This window comes from Echeneis naucrates, chromosome 3 (genome assembly GCF_900963305.1).
Source record: "Echeneis naucrates chromosome 3, fEcheNa1.1, whole genome shotgun sequence".
NCBI classification, from domain to species: domain Eukaryota; kingdom Metazoa; phylum Chordata; class Actinopteri; order Carangiformes; family Echeneidae; genus Echeneis; species Echeneis naucrates.
In genome coordinates, this window is record NC_042513.1 from 3,689,959 (window position 1) to 3,704,164 (window position 14,206).

General features: G+C 42.1%; 1 protein-coding gene across 4 annotated transcripts in view; it reads left to right on the forward strand.

Annotated features, from left to right (window-relative positions):
• zfhx3b (zinc finger homeobox 3b) overlaps positions 1–11,487 on the forward strand; it is a 136,141-nt gene extending 124,654 nt beyond the window's left edge. For all 4 annotated transcript variants that reach the window (XM_029498476.1, XM_029498479.1, XM_029498478.1 and 1 more), the window contains 2 exons: positions 69–5,624; positions 6,020–11,487. In XM_029498476.1, coding sequence (XP_029354336.1) covers positions 69–5,624; positions 6,020–7,752 — 7,289 coding nt within the window. In that variant the 3' untranslated portion in view covers positions 7,753–11,487. The remainder of the gene's footprint in view (positions 1–68; positions 5,625–6,019) is intronic.
• The last annotated feature ends 2,719 nt before the right edge of the window (positions 11,488–14,206 follow it).

Below are 14,206 nucleotides of genomic sequence, written 5' to 3' on the forward strand. Positions count from 1 at the left end.
GAGGAGTCATTTATTCTAATAAATAGGTCTAATAGATTTTTCCTTTCTTTCGGTTTATTTATTTACAGATGCATCAGATGCTGATCCAGAGAAGGGGGGATCACTCCCTACGGAAATAGCAGAAGCTCGCAAGTCACCCCTGGATGATCAGCAGACAGAGAGAGATGATGCCACGGGATTCTTGTGCTGGAAAAAAGGCTGTAATCAAGTGTTCAAGTCCTCCAACTCTCTTCAGATGCACTTCAATGAAGTTCATAACAAAAGGCCCCAGTTGCCTGTGTCAGATCGCCATGTCTACAAGTACCGCTGTAACCAATGCAGCCTAGCCTTCAAAACTGTAGAGAAACTACAGCTCCATTCACAATACCACGTGATCAGGGCAGCTACCATGTGCTGCCTTTGCCAGCGCAGCTTCAGAACACTACAGGCACTAAAGAAACATCTAGAAACCAGCCACCTGGAGCTGAGTGAAGCTGATATTCAGCAGCTTTATGGGGGCTTATTGATGAATGGTGACCTCATGATAATGGGTGACCCATCCCTTGGTGAAGAGCATGGTAGTCTTGGAGAGGATGACAAAGAGGGAGATGAAAGTGACCCTGATGAAAAACAAAGCCCAACAGGCAGTGACTCCGGCTCACTGCAGGAAGATTCTGGATCTGAACCTAAACGCGCCTTGCCATTCAGAAAGGGCCCCAACTTTACTATGGAGAAGTTCTTGGATCCATCTCGTCCTTTTAAGTGCACAGTTTGCAAAGAGTCTTTCACACAAAAAAATATTCTTCTGGTTCACTACAACTCTGTCTCCCACCTGCACAAGGTGAAACGGGCTCTTCAGGAGTCCACTACTGGTCAGCCTGAGCCTACCAGCAGCCCCGACAACAAGCCATTCAAATGCAGCACTTGCAATGTGGCGTATAGCCAGAGCTCCACTTTGGAGATCCACATGCGCTCTGTTCTACACCAGACCAAAGCTAGGGCAGCCAAACTTGAAGCAGCAGGAGGGATAACTAGCTCTGCAAGTACGCCTGGATTAAGTGGAGGAGGGTCTGGCATCAGCAATTCAACATCTAGTCCAAGCCCAGCAACTAACTCCACTACAAGTCCGACCAACCACAGTTCCTCTGGGTCTCAAACAACTCAGAGTATTCTTGGAGGAAATCACATGAGCCAGACTCATGGGGTTGAAAGCCAAGGGAATTCCTCCGTGAGCTGCCATTCTTCTCCATCTGAGAACAATGAGGTGAAGAAGAATAAATTCACAGACATGCTGTCGGGTAGAGGACAACAACAACAACAACAGCTTCAGCAGCAGCAGCAGCAGCAGCAGCAACAGTTGGCCCAAGCTCAAGCCCAAGCTCAAGCTCAACTGCAGCAAGAGCTCCAGCAGCAGGCTGCTCTAATACAATCACAGCTATTCAACCCAGCACTTCTGCAGCACTTCCCCATGACAACAGATGCACTTCTCCCCCTGCAACAACAGCAGTTGCTATTCCCATTCTACATCCCTGGAGCAGAATTTCAGCTGAACCCAGAGATCAACATCAGTAACTCAGCACTTGGACTGGCAGGATCGTCAACCTCCTCACTGCTGGAAGATCTAAAAAACTCAGCTCAGCAGGCCCAGCAGAGTTGCTTACAGCAGCAGTTGATGCACCACCATCTTCAGCAGCAACATCAGCAACAACAGCAGCAGCAGCAGCAGCAGCAGCAACAACAACAGCAGCAGCAACCTCACTCACAGGCTCAGAGTCAGATGGCTTTGCTGCAGCAGAGCGCATCTCTTCTCCAGCAGGTTGACAAAAAGCAGAAACCTCCATCCTCTCAGAATGACAAAGACAGAGAACTACAAAGAGAGAAGGACACCACTGAAAAACCGGATGAATATATTAACAAAGATTGTATAGACAACAAGTCAAAAGAAAAGAAAGACATTCAACACATTTCAATTAACATGAACCACGATACTGGATTGCCTCCACCAAGGATTGCCTCAGATGCTCGAGGAAATGCAACTAAAGCCCTGCTGGAAAATTTTGGCTTTGAGTTAGTCATTCAGTACAATGAAAATAAACAGAAAGCTCAGAAAAAGACAGCAGGACCTGCAGGATCAAGTGGCCCAGGTGGCATTACAAGAGTGGTCGACCCGATTGAAGGATTAGAAAAACTGGAATGTGAAGTCTGTGGCAAACTGTTTTCAAATATACTGATTCTGAAGAGTCACCAGGAACATATCCACCAGGCTTTCTTTCCATTTCGATCCCTTGAGAGGTTTGCCAAAGAATACAGAGAGCATTACGATAAACTCTATCCACTGAGACCCCCTACACCAGAGGCTGCTCAAGCTCCTCCGCCGCCCCCTCCTCCACCTCCTCCACCACCCCAAAGAGCTCCCACACCAAATATTCCCGTCTCTGCTGCCTCGCTCACGCCTCCGACTGTACCTCCCCCACAGCCACCAGTTCCAATGGCACAAATTCCCATGCCGATGGATTTGCCCCTCTTCTCACCACTCATGATGCAGCCCATGTCTCTGCAATCTTTGCCCACTCAGTTGCCTCCCCAGTTACCATCTGTTGAACCCAGCCTGGCCTCAGACCTGGCACAGCTCTATCAGCAGCAACTTACACCAGGTATGCTACAGCAGCAGAACAAGAGGCCACGGACTCGCATCACAGATGACCAGCTTAGGGTCCTGCGACAGTACTTTGATATTAACAATTCACCAAATGAAGAGCAGATTAAAGAGATGGCAGACAAGTCAGGGCTTCCACAAAAAGTCATTAAGCACTGGTTCCGCAACACACTATTCAAGGAGCGACAGCGCAACAAAGACTCACCATACAACTTCAATAATCCACCAACAACAACTCTAGAAGACACAAAAATTGACTCTAAACCTCCTTCTCCTGAACCTCAGAAACAGGAATTGTACGGAAGTAAGAGATCATCCAGGACTAGGTTTACTGACTACCAACTAAGAGTGCTACAAGACTTCTTTGATGCAAATGCTTATCCTAAAGACGATGAATTTGAACAACTCTCCAACCTTCTGAGCCTCCCCACTCGCGTAATTGTAGTCTGGTTCCAAAATGCACGACAGAAGGCCAGGAAGAATTATGAAAACCAGGGTGATGGAGGAAAAGATGGTGAAAGACGAGAATTGTCAAATGACCGCTATATCCGCACTTCAAATCTGAACTACCAGTGCAAGAAATGCAGTCTGGTTTTCCAGCGTATATTTGATCTAATAAAACACCAAAAGAAGCTTTGTTACAAAGATGAAGATGAGGATGGACAGTATGACAGCCAAAATGAAGATTCATTAGATCTTTCCCATGAATGCTATACTCCCTCTGGGTCTTCCTGTCACACCCCAATGCCCTCCTCTTCAAGCCTCTGCCCGCTTCCACCCTCTACTTCAGCGTTCTCACACCTCTCATCTGCTGAGAAAGAGGAGGCATCACCAGCATCCAGCTCAAACCTCTATGATGAGAAGCCCAAGCAGTTACCAGATATTTCTGCAGATCCACGAGAAAACCAAACCTCTATTAAACAGGAAATTGTGCATCAACCCCAGTCTGAGGCACAACACCACAGACCTCAGAGAGAAGAAAAGGTCCAAGCTCTCTCCAAATCCATGAAACATTCATCTCCTTCCTTCTCTCATCAGCAGCAGCACGGTGGTCCATCAGCTTCTCAGACAAGCCAAGCCTCATCACAAAGCTCTCACATGGGCCTCAATCCTCACCTGACCTCTGCCACACAACAACTGGCACAACAGCTGATCCCATACCAGTGTGAGCAGTGTAAGATTGGCTTCCCCTCCTTTGAGCACTGGCAGGAACACCAGCAATTACACTTCCTTTCTGTGCAAAATCAATTCATCCACCCTCAATTCCTCGACCGACCAATTGACATGCCTTTCATGCTATTCGATCCCAGCAATCCTCTGCTGGCAAGTCAGCTGCTCTCTGGGGCAATGCCACAGATCCCCAGCAGCTCTGCCACCTCACCATCCACCCCGACTTCCACCATGAACTCCCTGAAAAGGAAGTTAGAGGAGAAAGCCGGCACTAGCCCGGGAGAGAATGACGGCACCAACAGCGGAGAAGAACCACAGAGAGACAAGCGGCTCAGAACCACCATCACACCTGAGCAGCTGGAGATCCTTTACCAGAAGTATCTATTGGATTCGAATCCTACACGTAAAATGCTTGACCACATTGCCCATGAGGTGGGATTAAAAAAGAGAGTAGTTCAAGTCTGGTTCCAAAACACTCGAGCTAGAGAGAGAAAAGGTCAATTCAGAGCAGTAGGACCAGCTCAAGCTCATCGAAGGTGCCCTTTTTGTCGGGCGCTTTTTAAAGCAAAAACTGCCCTAGAAGCACACATTCGCTCTCGTCACTGGCATGAAGCTAAACGTGCTGGATATAATTTAACTCTCACTGGTTTGTTACCTGAACAGGAGGGTATGCAAATAAAAGTGGATGCTCTAGAAGCATCAGGTTACTCCCAACTAGCCCCTACAAACAGTGATGGACAAAGCTCCTCTATGTCACCAGTGAACAAAAACATGGATTTGTCTCCCAGGGCTCTGCTGAGCCCTTCGTCCATTAAAGTTGAAGGAATGGAGGATTTTGAGAGCACAACCATGACCTCTGTTAACCTCAGCTTTGACCAGAGCAAACTGGATAATGACGACTGCTCATCGGTAAATACAGCCATCACAGACACAACCACAGGTGATGAGGCAAATGCTGATAATGACAGTGCTGATGCAAAGCACAGCCAGAATAGTGGTGATTACCTGTCTAAGTCTGGAGGCACAGCCCCTATCCTTGAAAATGATGACCAGATGTCCTCAGGGCTTGTGAGCCCTGCAACAAGCTATTATGCTAAGGACTACGAAAATGAGAATATGATTGACCACAGTGAGACATCCAGTTTGGCTGATCCCTGCTCTCCAAGTCCTGGAGCATCAGGTAGCAGGAGCATCGACAGCGGAGATCGACCAGGCCAAAAACGTTTTCGAACCCAGATGACAAACCTCCAGCTCAAAGTGTTGAAATCCTGTTTTAATGACTACAGGACGCCCACTATGCTAGAATGTGAGGTACTTGGCAATGAAATTGGACTTCCAAAGAGAGTGGTTCAGGTATGGTTTCAAAATGCTCGTGCCAAGGAGAAAAAGGCAAAGCTCAATATGGCCAAGCACTTCGGAATAAATCAGACGTCCTACGAGGGGCCGAAGACTGAATGCACTTTGTGTGGTGTCAAGTACAGTGCTCGCCTCTCTGTTCGTGATCACATTTTCTCCCAGCAACACATCTCTAAGGTGAAGGATACCATTGGCAGCCAGATTGATAAGGAAAAAGAATACTTTGACCCAGCCACTGTTCGCCAACTTATGGCCCAGCAAGAGATGGATCGCATTAAGAAGGCCAATGAAGTTTTAGGACTGGCACAGCAGCAGGCCATGCAGCAGCAAGGGATGTTTGATAACCCTGCCATGCAGGCCCTGAATCTCCAGTCAGCCTATCCCAATCTGCAAGGCATCCCACCTGTGCTATTGCCAGGGGTTGGCAGCCCCTCTCTTTCCAGCTTTAACTCATCTAATTCAGGTACGTCACAGTTTTGCATTGATTTGCTTTTACACTGCCATGGTCCGAGGTTCATGGGGGCTGATGGGTTTTTTTCAACTAAAAAAATAACTAATGAAGAAAATTCACTGATTACAAGAGAGAAAAATCATGTTTCACTTAACTGTCAAACTCAGTTACATGAGTAAAAAAAGAGAAAACAATGCTTCTATTCCTCAAATTGTCTTGCCTCCTCAGTTACACTGACACACTGACTGTAAAATGTGGCATAGCATCTCATCGGCTAGTTATATAATGAGCAATTTTTTAAATGTTTCTTATTTTTCGAATAATCATCAAGCAAATAATTTCTTCAGTCCTCAAAAAAATATGACCATTAATTCTGAAATGTTTGTCTGAATTTGAAATATTTCCAGCTTTAACTCCTCCAAAACCTTCAAACCTCCTGAACATGCCTGGTGCCAGTGTTCCCTCACCTAGTCTCCCTACATCCGGATTGCCCAACAAGCCTCCCTCTTCATCGTCTCTTGCCGCATCCAGCCCAGCCCAGACCAGCACATCTGCTTCCCACTCAAGTCACACCTCCACATCAAACTCCAGCTCCACAACCACCCAGTCCAGCTCCCGACCCGAACCCCCAAAAGAACGTGATGCTGAAAGGGTAAGAGAAAAGGAGAAGCCCAAGGAAAAGACAGAGAAGCCCCCAACCCCATCATCGACCGGAAGCACCCCTGCTCCTTCTGTTTCTGCCGCCAGCGCCAAGAAGGAGAAACCCGACACAGCAGTACCTGCCACCTCTATGCCCACACCTGGCATGGAGTATGTGGTAGACCCTGCTCAGCTTCAGGCTCTGCAGGCTGCTTTGGCATCTGATCCCACAGCTCTTCTCACTAACCAGTTCCTTCCCTACTTCATGCCTGGATTTTCCCCATATTACTCCCCACAAATCCCCGGAGCTCTCCAAGGTGGCTACCTGCAACCAATGTATGGTATGGAAAGTCTCTTCCCCTACAACCCAGCATTGTCACAAGCACTGATGGGCCTGTCTCCAGGTTCCCTGCTGCAGCATTACCAGCAATATCAGCAGAGCTTGCAGGAGGCACTCCAGCAGCAACAGCGTCAGCTTCAGCAGATCCAGCAACCCAAGGCGAGCCAAACCCCAGTTCCCTCTCAATCCTTGGGGGATCGAAAAGAATCTGCCAAAGATCCGGTGAAACCAGAGGAGCAAAAGGGCAACTCTCATAGTGAATCCCCCACTTCTTCCTCCTCCTCGTCTCATAATAAAGTACCCTCCGAGCAGAACGAGATGGATGGCAAAGCTGGCAACCCACATCTAGACCAGTACATCGTCCCAAAGGTGCAGTACAAACTGGCATGCCGCAAATGTCAAGCAGTTTTCACCAAGGAGGAAGCAGCTATTACCCACCTTAAATCTAACTGTTTTTTCGGTCAGTCTGTGGCAAACCTGCAAGAGATGTTGCTGCGTGTCCCTGGTGGCGTAGGTGCAGGGGCTGGAAGTCTCTATGACTGCCTGGCTTGTGACACTACGTTGGATGGGGAGAAAGCACTCAGTCAACACCTGGAATCGGCATTGCACAAACACAGAACAATCAAGCGATCAGCCAGAAATGCCAAAGAGCACGCTACTAGTTTATTACCTCACTCTTCAGCCTGCTTTCCCAATCCTAACACCGCATCTACCTCGCAGTCTGCCACTCATCCCATCAGCAGCCCCCCTCCCCCGCCAACAACATCAGCCACCATGCCATCTTCTGCTGTCTCGTCTTCCTTGTGCTCCTCTTCGCCGACCCCACTCAACACCACAGCTGCCGGCAAACCCTGGCCCCAGGCCCCTTTCTCCAGAGCTTTAGCTGGGAAGCCCAATGCCAGTCCCTCTTCTTCCTCCTCCTCTTTTCCTCCAGTGTCCTCACCTTCAACGGTTACCTCAAGTTCATTGAGCACCTCAGGAGTTCAGACCTCGATACCAACAGACGTCTTTACCGACGAGTCTGACTCTGACTGCAGTCAGAAGTCAGCAGACAGGCTGGGCAGGATGGCGGAGGAGCCGCAGCAGCCAGGCTTTGTCAAAGACAGTAGTAGTTGTAGTAGTAATCTTGCTAGTGTAGGAACAGACTCCATCAGATTGTAAAAGAGCTTTCAGTGATGGACAATATTTAAAAAACACTAAAAAAAGACAAAAAAAAATCACAAATGGAAAAAACATATAAAGCAGCAATGTTAAAAATACATTAAAAGTATACAAACCAATTTCAGAAAAAGATGTGTAAAGACTAACTGCAATTCCAAAGCTTGTAACCAAAAATTTAAATGTTAGTGGATTGTTTTCCCATATCAACATGCTGGTTTTCGTTTTTTGGTTTTTTTTTTCTCCTCTTTTCTTTCTTGTTTTTTTTTTTTAACTCAACTGACATACGTGCATACTAAAATATGAGAATAGAAAAGATTGCTGCAGTTATGTTTCGGTTAATGGTAGAGGAATGCTGTACTGTATGGCAATGGACTGCCTCAAAGTTGACAAATGGCCAACGAACCCTCTCGAAGAAACAAGTCAATGAGATATCCCTTTGTTTTGTAATAATTTCTACTTAATAGCACAGTCACAAAAAGCCAGTATGTACTGTATGGGAGAATAGTCTATCCGTTTTCTTGCTATTTAAGCATTTAGATACCAATGGCTTGCAAAACTAAAAGAATAATGTAATGTCTATTTTATTCTCAGGTCAACAGCTCACAGATGTTTTTCTGTTACAGAAATCCATGTTTTACACCTTTTTTTTATTTCCAACAGGAGATGATTTTTTTTTTCTTTCACAACTTGATTTAATAATATTCAATTTTAAGTTGAATAAAATTTCAGTAAGGAATTGTTTCTGGGCATTCAAAAAGGGTAAATGATTTGCTGATTTTAACACTAGAAATCCTTTTCAAAGGGGATAAATAGCAATCCCATTGTACCCAGACAAGGAGAGCATTGCAGACATAATAATAGGTGATAAAAGAGTTTTGATTAAAAAAAAACAAAAAAAAAAAACAACCTTCTGTATTTATGATAGATATGAACATTTTTGCTGTTAAGTAGATTGTTGCATTGGAAATGAATTTAAACAGTATGGTAGGTTGAAAAAAACTTTGTGTACATTTAGCTTTTGTATTGTCCAACTTTAAGACGCTTCATTTGATGTTGTCTTGGTCATTCCGATAGACTAGATTTATGGACAGGTAATTTATCTAAACTTTATTTCTGTCTTATTCTCAATTTCTTGGGAAACATTCACCCAAATGCCCCTCCTGAAAAGGAAGGATCCTATTGTAGAATTATTTAAATTTTATGGTGTGGTTGGTATTGAGCTAACCAAGACAAAAAAGATCATGGGTGAAATATCGAAAGTTTTATTTTATTTAATTTTTGTGTTACCTTTGTGCACTTATCACTGTCTGACTTCTATTTCTCACTCTACTTGTTCCTTTCTTCGCACTTATTTTCCTCTGCTCTCCTGTTTTTGTAGATATGTACACTACAAAGCAGGCCTTTAGTTCTTCATGTAGTGTGGCCACAGTGTTTATTTTCATTTGACATTTTTGTTTTCATAAATGAAAATGAAAAAGAATACTAATAATAATTCTCACGCTTTAAGACAAAAAGAAAATCCAAAGACTAAACACTTTCACCATTGGTGCATAAAGATGAGAAAAGAGGCTTGTTTATACTTGAGAATTTGTTGCTGTTTTTAGAGGAAAGAAAACAAAGTTTTAAAAGATAAAGGAGTACGCATCAGAGTTGCCGTTTTTGCTTCTTTGCAAGCAAACAGGTAGCTTTTTTACGTAAATACCAAAAACCAAAAAGGGCCCTTGTCCTTGCATTGTGGAGTAGCACCGTTACAGAGCCATTGCAGTTTGTAAGATAGAGGTTATTAATCTTTGTTTGACTTTTTTGTCACATTCAAATGTCCATTTTTTAAAGAAAATGTATAAGGTCTGGTCTTCAAGGACATACATTTTGCTGCTAATGTAGAATTTTGAGAGAAAAAAAAAATACCTAGATGCATGCTCATTTTGCTTTTGGCTAAGCTTTAACTAAAACAAACAATAAACCAATTTCTTGCCTCTGCAACACCTTTTTTTTTTCTTTTTTTTCTTTTTTTTTTCTTGTTGCAAAAACGGAACTTTGAAGACTGTGAATATATGTTCCAAAGGATATTTTGCCGATTTTCATTTTGAACAGACCAATGTTTAAAGCCAATGATCTATAACGTTTGTAAAGAACAGTGCATTCCAAATATCACAATGGATTTTTCTTAAGCAAGGACTGATCATATTTCATTTAAACTGCTTTTAACCGTCACAATCTATTTTATTTCTCATTTTTAAAGTGACTGTAAACTGTTGTGTACATTTTTGCATCATTGGTTGCTGAACAAAGTGACCTCCATATGTCATTTTGTGCTGGCATGGAGTTTGCTGAAAATCCCTCCATCCAGTCAAGGTTGTTTCTCACTTGTTAAGCAAGTAATAGTGGTTACCAAAAAATGTATATAATACATCTGGTACTGATGCGTCTCATAGGTTTAGTAACATTAATGCCAGTCAACATTACAACTAGTCTCAGAGGGAAATAATCGCTGTTTTGCTGAGGTGTTGTCCCCCTTCATGGGAAATCCACCAGTGACTTGTCTCATGTGTCTGCAGGGTGCCACTTCCACACATAACTTATAGATTTTTAAGAGACATCTTCGATCCAAAGCATTATTTCTGGAAAAAGTAGGAGGTCTTTTGAAGATGTCCCTTGATTTCAAATAGTTAGGATGCTTTCATATCCAAAGAAGTCCCCCACTTAATTTTATTGTAATGGAAATGGATGTGCATATGTGTCCCTACCCCTCTCACTGATGATCTGATTCATTTAAATTTTTATTTTTAAAACCAAAACCATGACATATTAAAATTTTTGAAAAACTACTTTTGGCCACCACGGTATAGCCCATATGTTTGCCCTGATGAATCCAAGGCACAATCTCAGAAGTGTGTTTTAAGTGCTATGTCTTGCAGAGCAATGTGATTTGGTGTTAATGCTACAGCATGCTGTTGAAAGTCAGTAGAATTGGTCTGCAAGCTTGTTAATTCTCTGAAGTCCAGTTTCCTGAAATACTGTTCATATGTGCTTTAAAAAAAAAAAAAAACTTAAGTTGTACAGTTTTTCTCAAATATTTTTGCTTTATTTTAATTTTCAGATAATGTCAGACATTTATCATTATTTTCTTATAAGTATTTGTATTTTAGTTTCTGTATATTACTTTTTATCATAAATTAACACTAGCTTTAATTTGAATTTCTGAAATTAAGAAACAAAAACAAAAAATATGACCTGGCCACTTTATGGTGTGATAATGTTCTTTATATTCATCGTCTCAAAGATACTGTTTGCTCTCTTTTTTCCAAAGCATAATCTTTTGGGCTCTTATGTGGAAGAGACATTTGAGGTTTCCACATTGGACTCAGCCAGCATGGACTATGTGTGAGTTTGTATGTTTGTGTGTGTGTGTGTGTGTGTGTGTGTGTGTGTGTGTTTCATAAGAGCCAGCATCAATTCAATTTTTCTTGTTTACTTCAGTTTTCTTGTCTTTTCTTTTTTTATATGTCACACACCAAAACGAACTGAACCACAAAGCTGGATTGCGAATTACAAAAAATTTTGAAAATCCAATTTTAAAGTTAATGATCAGAAATGAGAATGACGATACCGAAGCACTGAGCAGTTTTTACTTTGATTGAATATATGAATGTGGCCAAAGCTTTATGCAGTTGAAACACAAAAAAAAAAAAAAAAAAATTACAAGTTGTGCCCCAGATAACTGTATATTTTATTGCGGCACAAAACATTATTGTGGATTACTGGATCCACCGACTTACATTGGGATACTTGATTTTAATGGACATTTACAAAAAGAGAAATAAAAGCAAGGTTTTGCTGTAGAGGTCATCTTTTGCCCACTGTGAAAACGAGCGTGTACCTGTATACAGATATAGATATATTTAAAACAAGACATCAACTTTTTTTTTTTTCTTTTCTTTTTTTTCTTTTCTTTTGAGATGAAGAAGGAATGAAAAGGGAAAAAAAGGACTCTGGGAGGCTTTGGAGATCTTGTTAGGAGGACATGAGAGGCTGTGGGCACACCAAAACTGGGCATGGGAGCCAAAGGCAGGCTCCAAACAGCTTTAAAACCACCTCCTTATTTGATTACTGACAACTCTGTAATGGGAATGGACTCTGGAACCATGGACATGTGTGACACAGAGAGGAAAGTCCTTAGATGAAACTGAACTTAAGTGACTCCAGCTGCCTCTTTCCCCTTTCTGTCTGTCTCTTTCTTTCTCCAGCTCTGCCTCTGCTTCTGCTTTTTGATGGACATTTTCCAAATTTCAGGACAGGATGGACAGAGATGCTTGCTTCATTTTCTCCCAGTTCATGTTGCAACCCATTTCATTTCTTTGTGCTTGTCCCTGGTTGACAAGTAAAGCTCTCCAGTCAAATGTCGGCTCACCCCTCTATCTGTTAATTACATTATCTAAAAAGAAAAATTAATAACAGAGAGAGGGGACGGGTTCTCAAAGCTGTCATTGTTAAAGAGGCAGTTTCACTAAAAAAGCGTATTAACCAAAATTAACAACCAAACTAACAACCAAACAACCATTTGCTCCAACGTCAAAGATGAACTGTTACTTGGAGCTCTCTGTTCCTTTTGTGACTTCTGGTGCCACAATGTTTTTTTATGCTTTTAGTTTTCTTTTTGTTTCCTTGAATTACTCCTCCTTCGAGCCTCATAAGCATGGCTCTGTGGCTCCGGGCAGCCCAACCGAGGGTAGAAAAAAACAGCCTTGCAATGTACAAAAAAGAGCAAGTTAAACCAAAAATGTTGTTCTTGATGTCTTTTCTATACTGTAGTCTTGTTAGCTTTTTTGTTACTGTAATTATATGATGAAGATTTCCAAACTGTACCAAATTACATGGAAAACTAACATACATACAACCACATGGAACTTCAGACTTTTAAAGAAACTTTTGTCACAAAACCTTGTTGTCCTAGTTAAGTTGATTGTAGATGGTAATTGAATATACTCCTTTGAAAATATTTCATCAAGTATGTTTCTTGCTCATTGTGATACATTAAAAAAGTATGAGCATAATTTGCACTGCTTTGGACTCATCTTTCAATGTTGTGGGTTTTGTTCACTTTCCACATCAACTACTATCCTGCAAAAGTTGGTATATATATACATATATATATATATATATATATATATATATGTATATATATTCTTCGGACATTAAGAGTTTTGGGGTGAAGAATAAATACTTAAATTTCAAGATCACTTCAAGGAAATCAGCAGAAAACAGGTAACAGGCAACAAAGGCAACGTATCCTTTTGTATTGTATATTACTGTGACCCATTTGCATAGTATATAATTTCCTACTTCCTAATGTAACAAGTTGCATGTAGTGGCATGATAATCACAAAATCACAAAATGCATATCAGAGTAGTCCGCAATTATTTCTGAGGTCACCACATTTTACATCACATTTATGCTCACCTTCACCAATCTGACTGGACCAGAGCAACATTATTCAGGCTGCAAGTAAATAATGAAGTCAATAGCAGTCAGACCAGCAGGGGATTCCAGCCTAATAAATACATTTAAGAAGCAACTGTGAATTTCTACTTATTTTTCTGTAGACTGTGGTGAAACTAATGTAATCAGAGGCATAGACAACTTTAAAATGTGTAACCTAAATCAGAATTAGAATAATAAAAGAAGAAATCCTTCTTAATCAAAACTGCACTTCTATCTTTTAAAATAAATACTGACATATGGACGAGGCAATGACTATTATGGTCATTTTTTATAACCCTTTTATGCCACTTTTATGTGTTAACTTTCTCACACCAGTTCTTGTCACTGGTTGTCTTGGGTCACATAACTCATATTAGACAAAACTTTGTTAAATCCATTGCACTTTCTAAGGACAGTATGTAAGGCCGCCAAAATGTGAAATGCAGCAAACCTTTTAAGGGGGTTTAAGAAAGGGACCATCCTGTGTCAAGCAACAAGCAAGATTCATTGACCATGTTGAGCCAATTAACACGCAAGGGCACATCCCGAATGAATGAAAAACACCCTAATCCGATCAGTGTGAAAAGCAAGGCCATTTCCTTCACAGGCCCAGACCAGATGGCACTCACACTCAGAAGCTGCATTGAAACAGGCCAGGCCCAGTCACACAGTGTGAAATTGGGTTAGCGCCTGAGTCTGACATAGGCCCTAGGCAGTGTGAGCTCCCAAACCCATTCTGGCTTGGCCTAAAGGTAGAGGGCCCACTTGCCAATATTTGGCCCTATATTTAATTATTCTCATTGCACCTCACTAACTTTGTCATTCCTTTCAGAGGGGGAGCTGACAGCTTACTAAAGTCATTAGTCTTTTTAAACCAGTCAACCTTTTACATATTCCAAACAGCCAATGGCATACCATAGATTTTTTTTTCTCTTGTAGCACAAAAGACAAGCACAGCTCTGCTGGATAGAA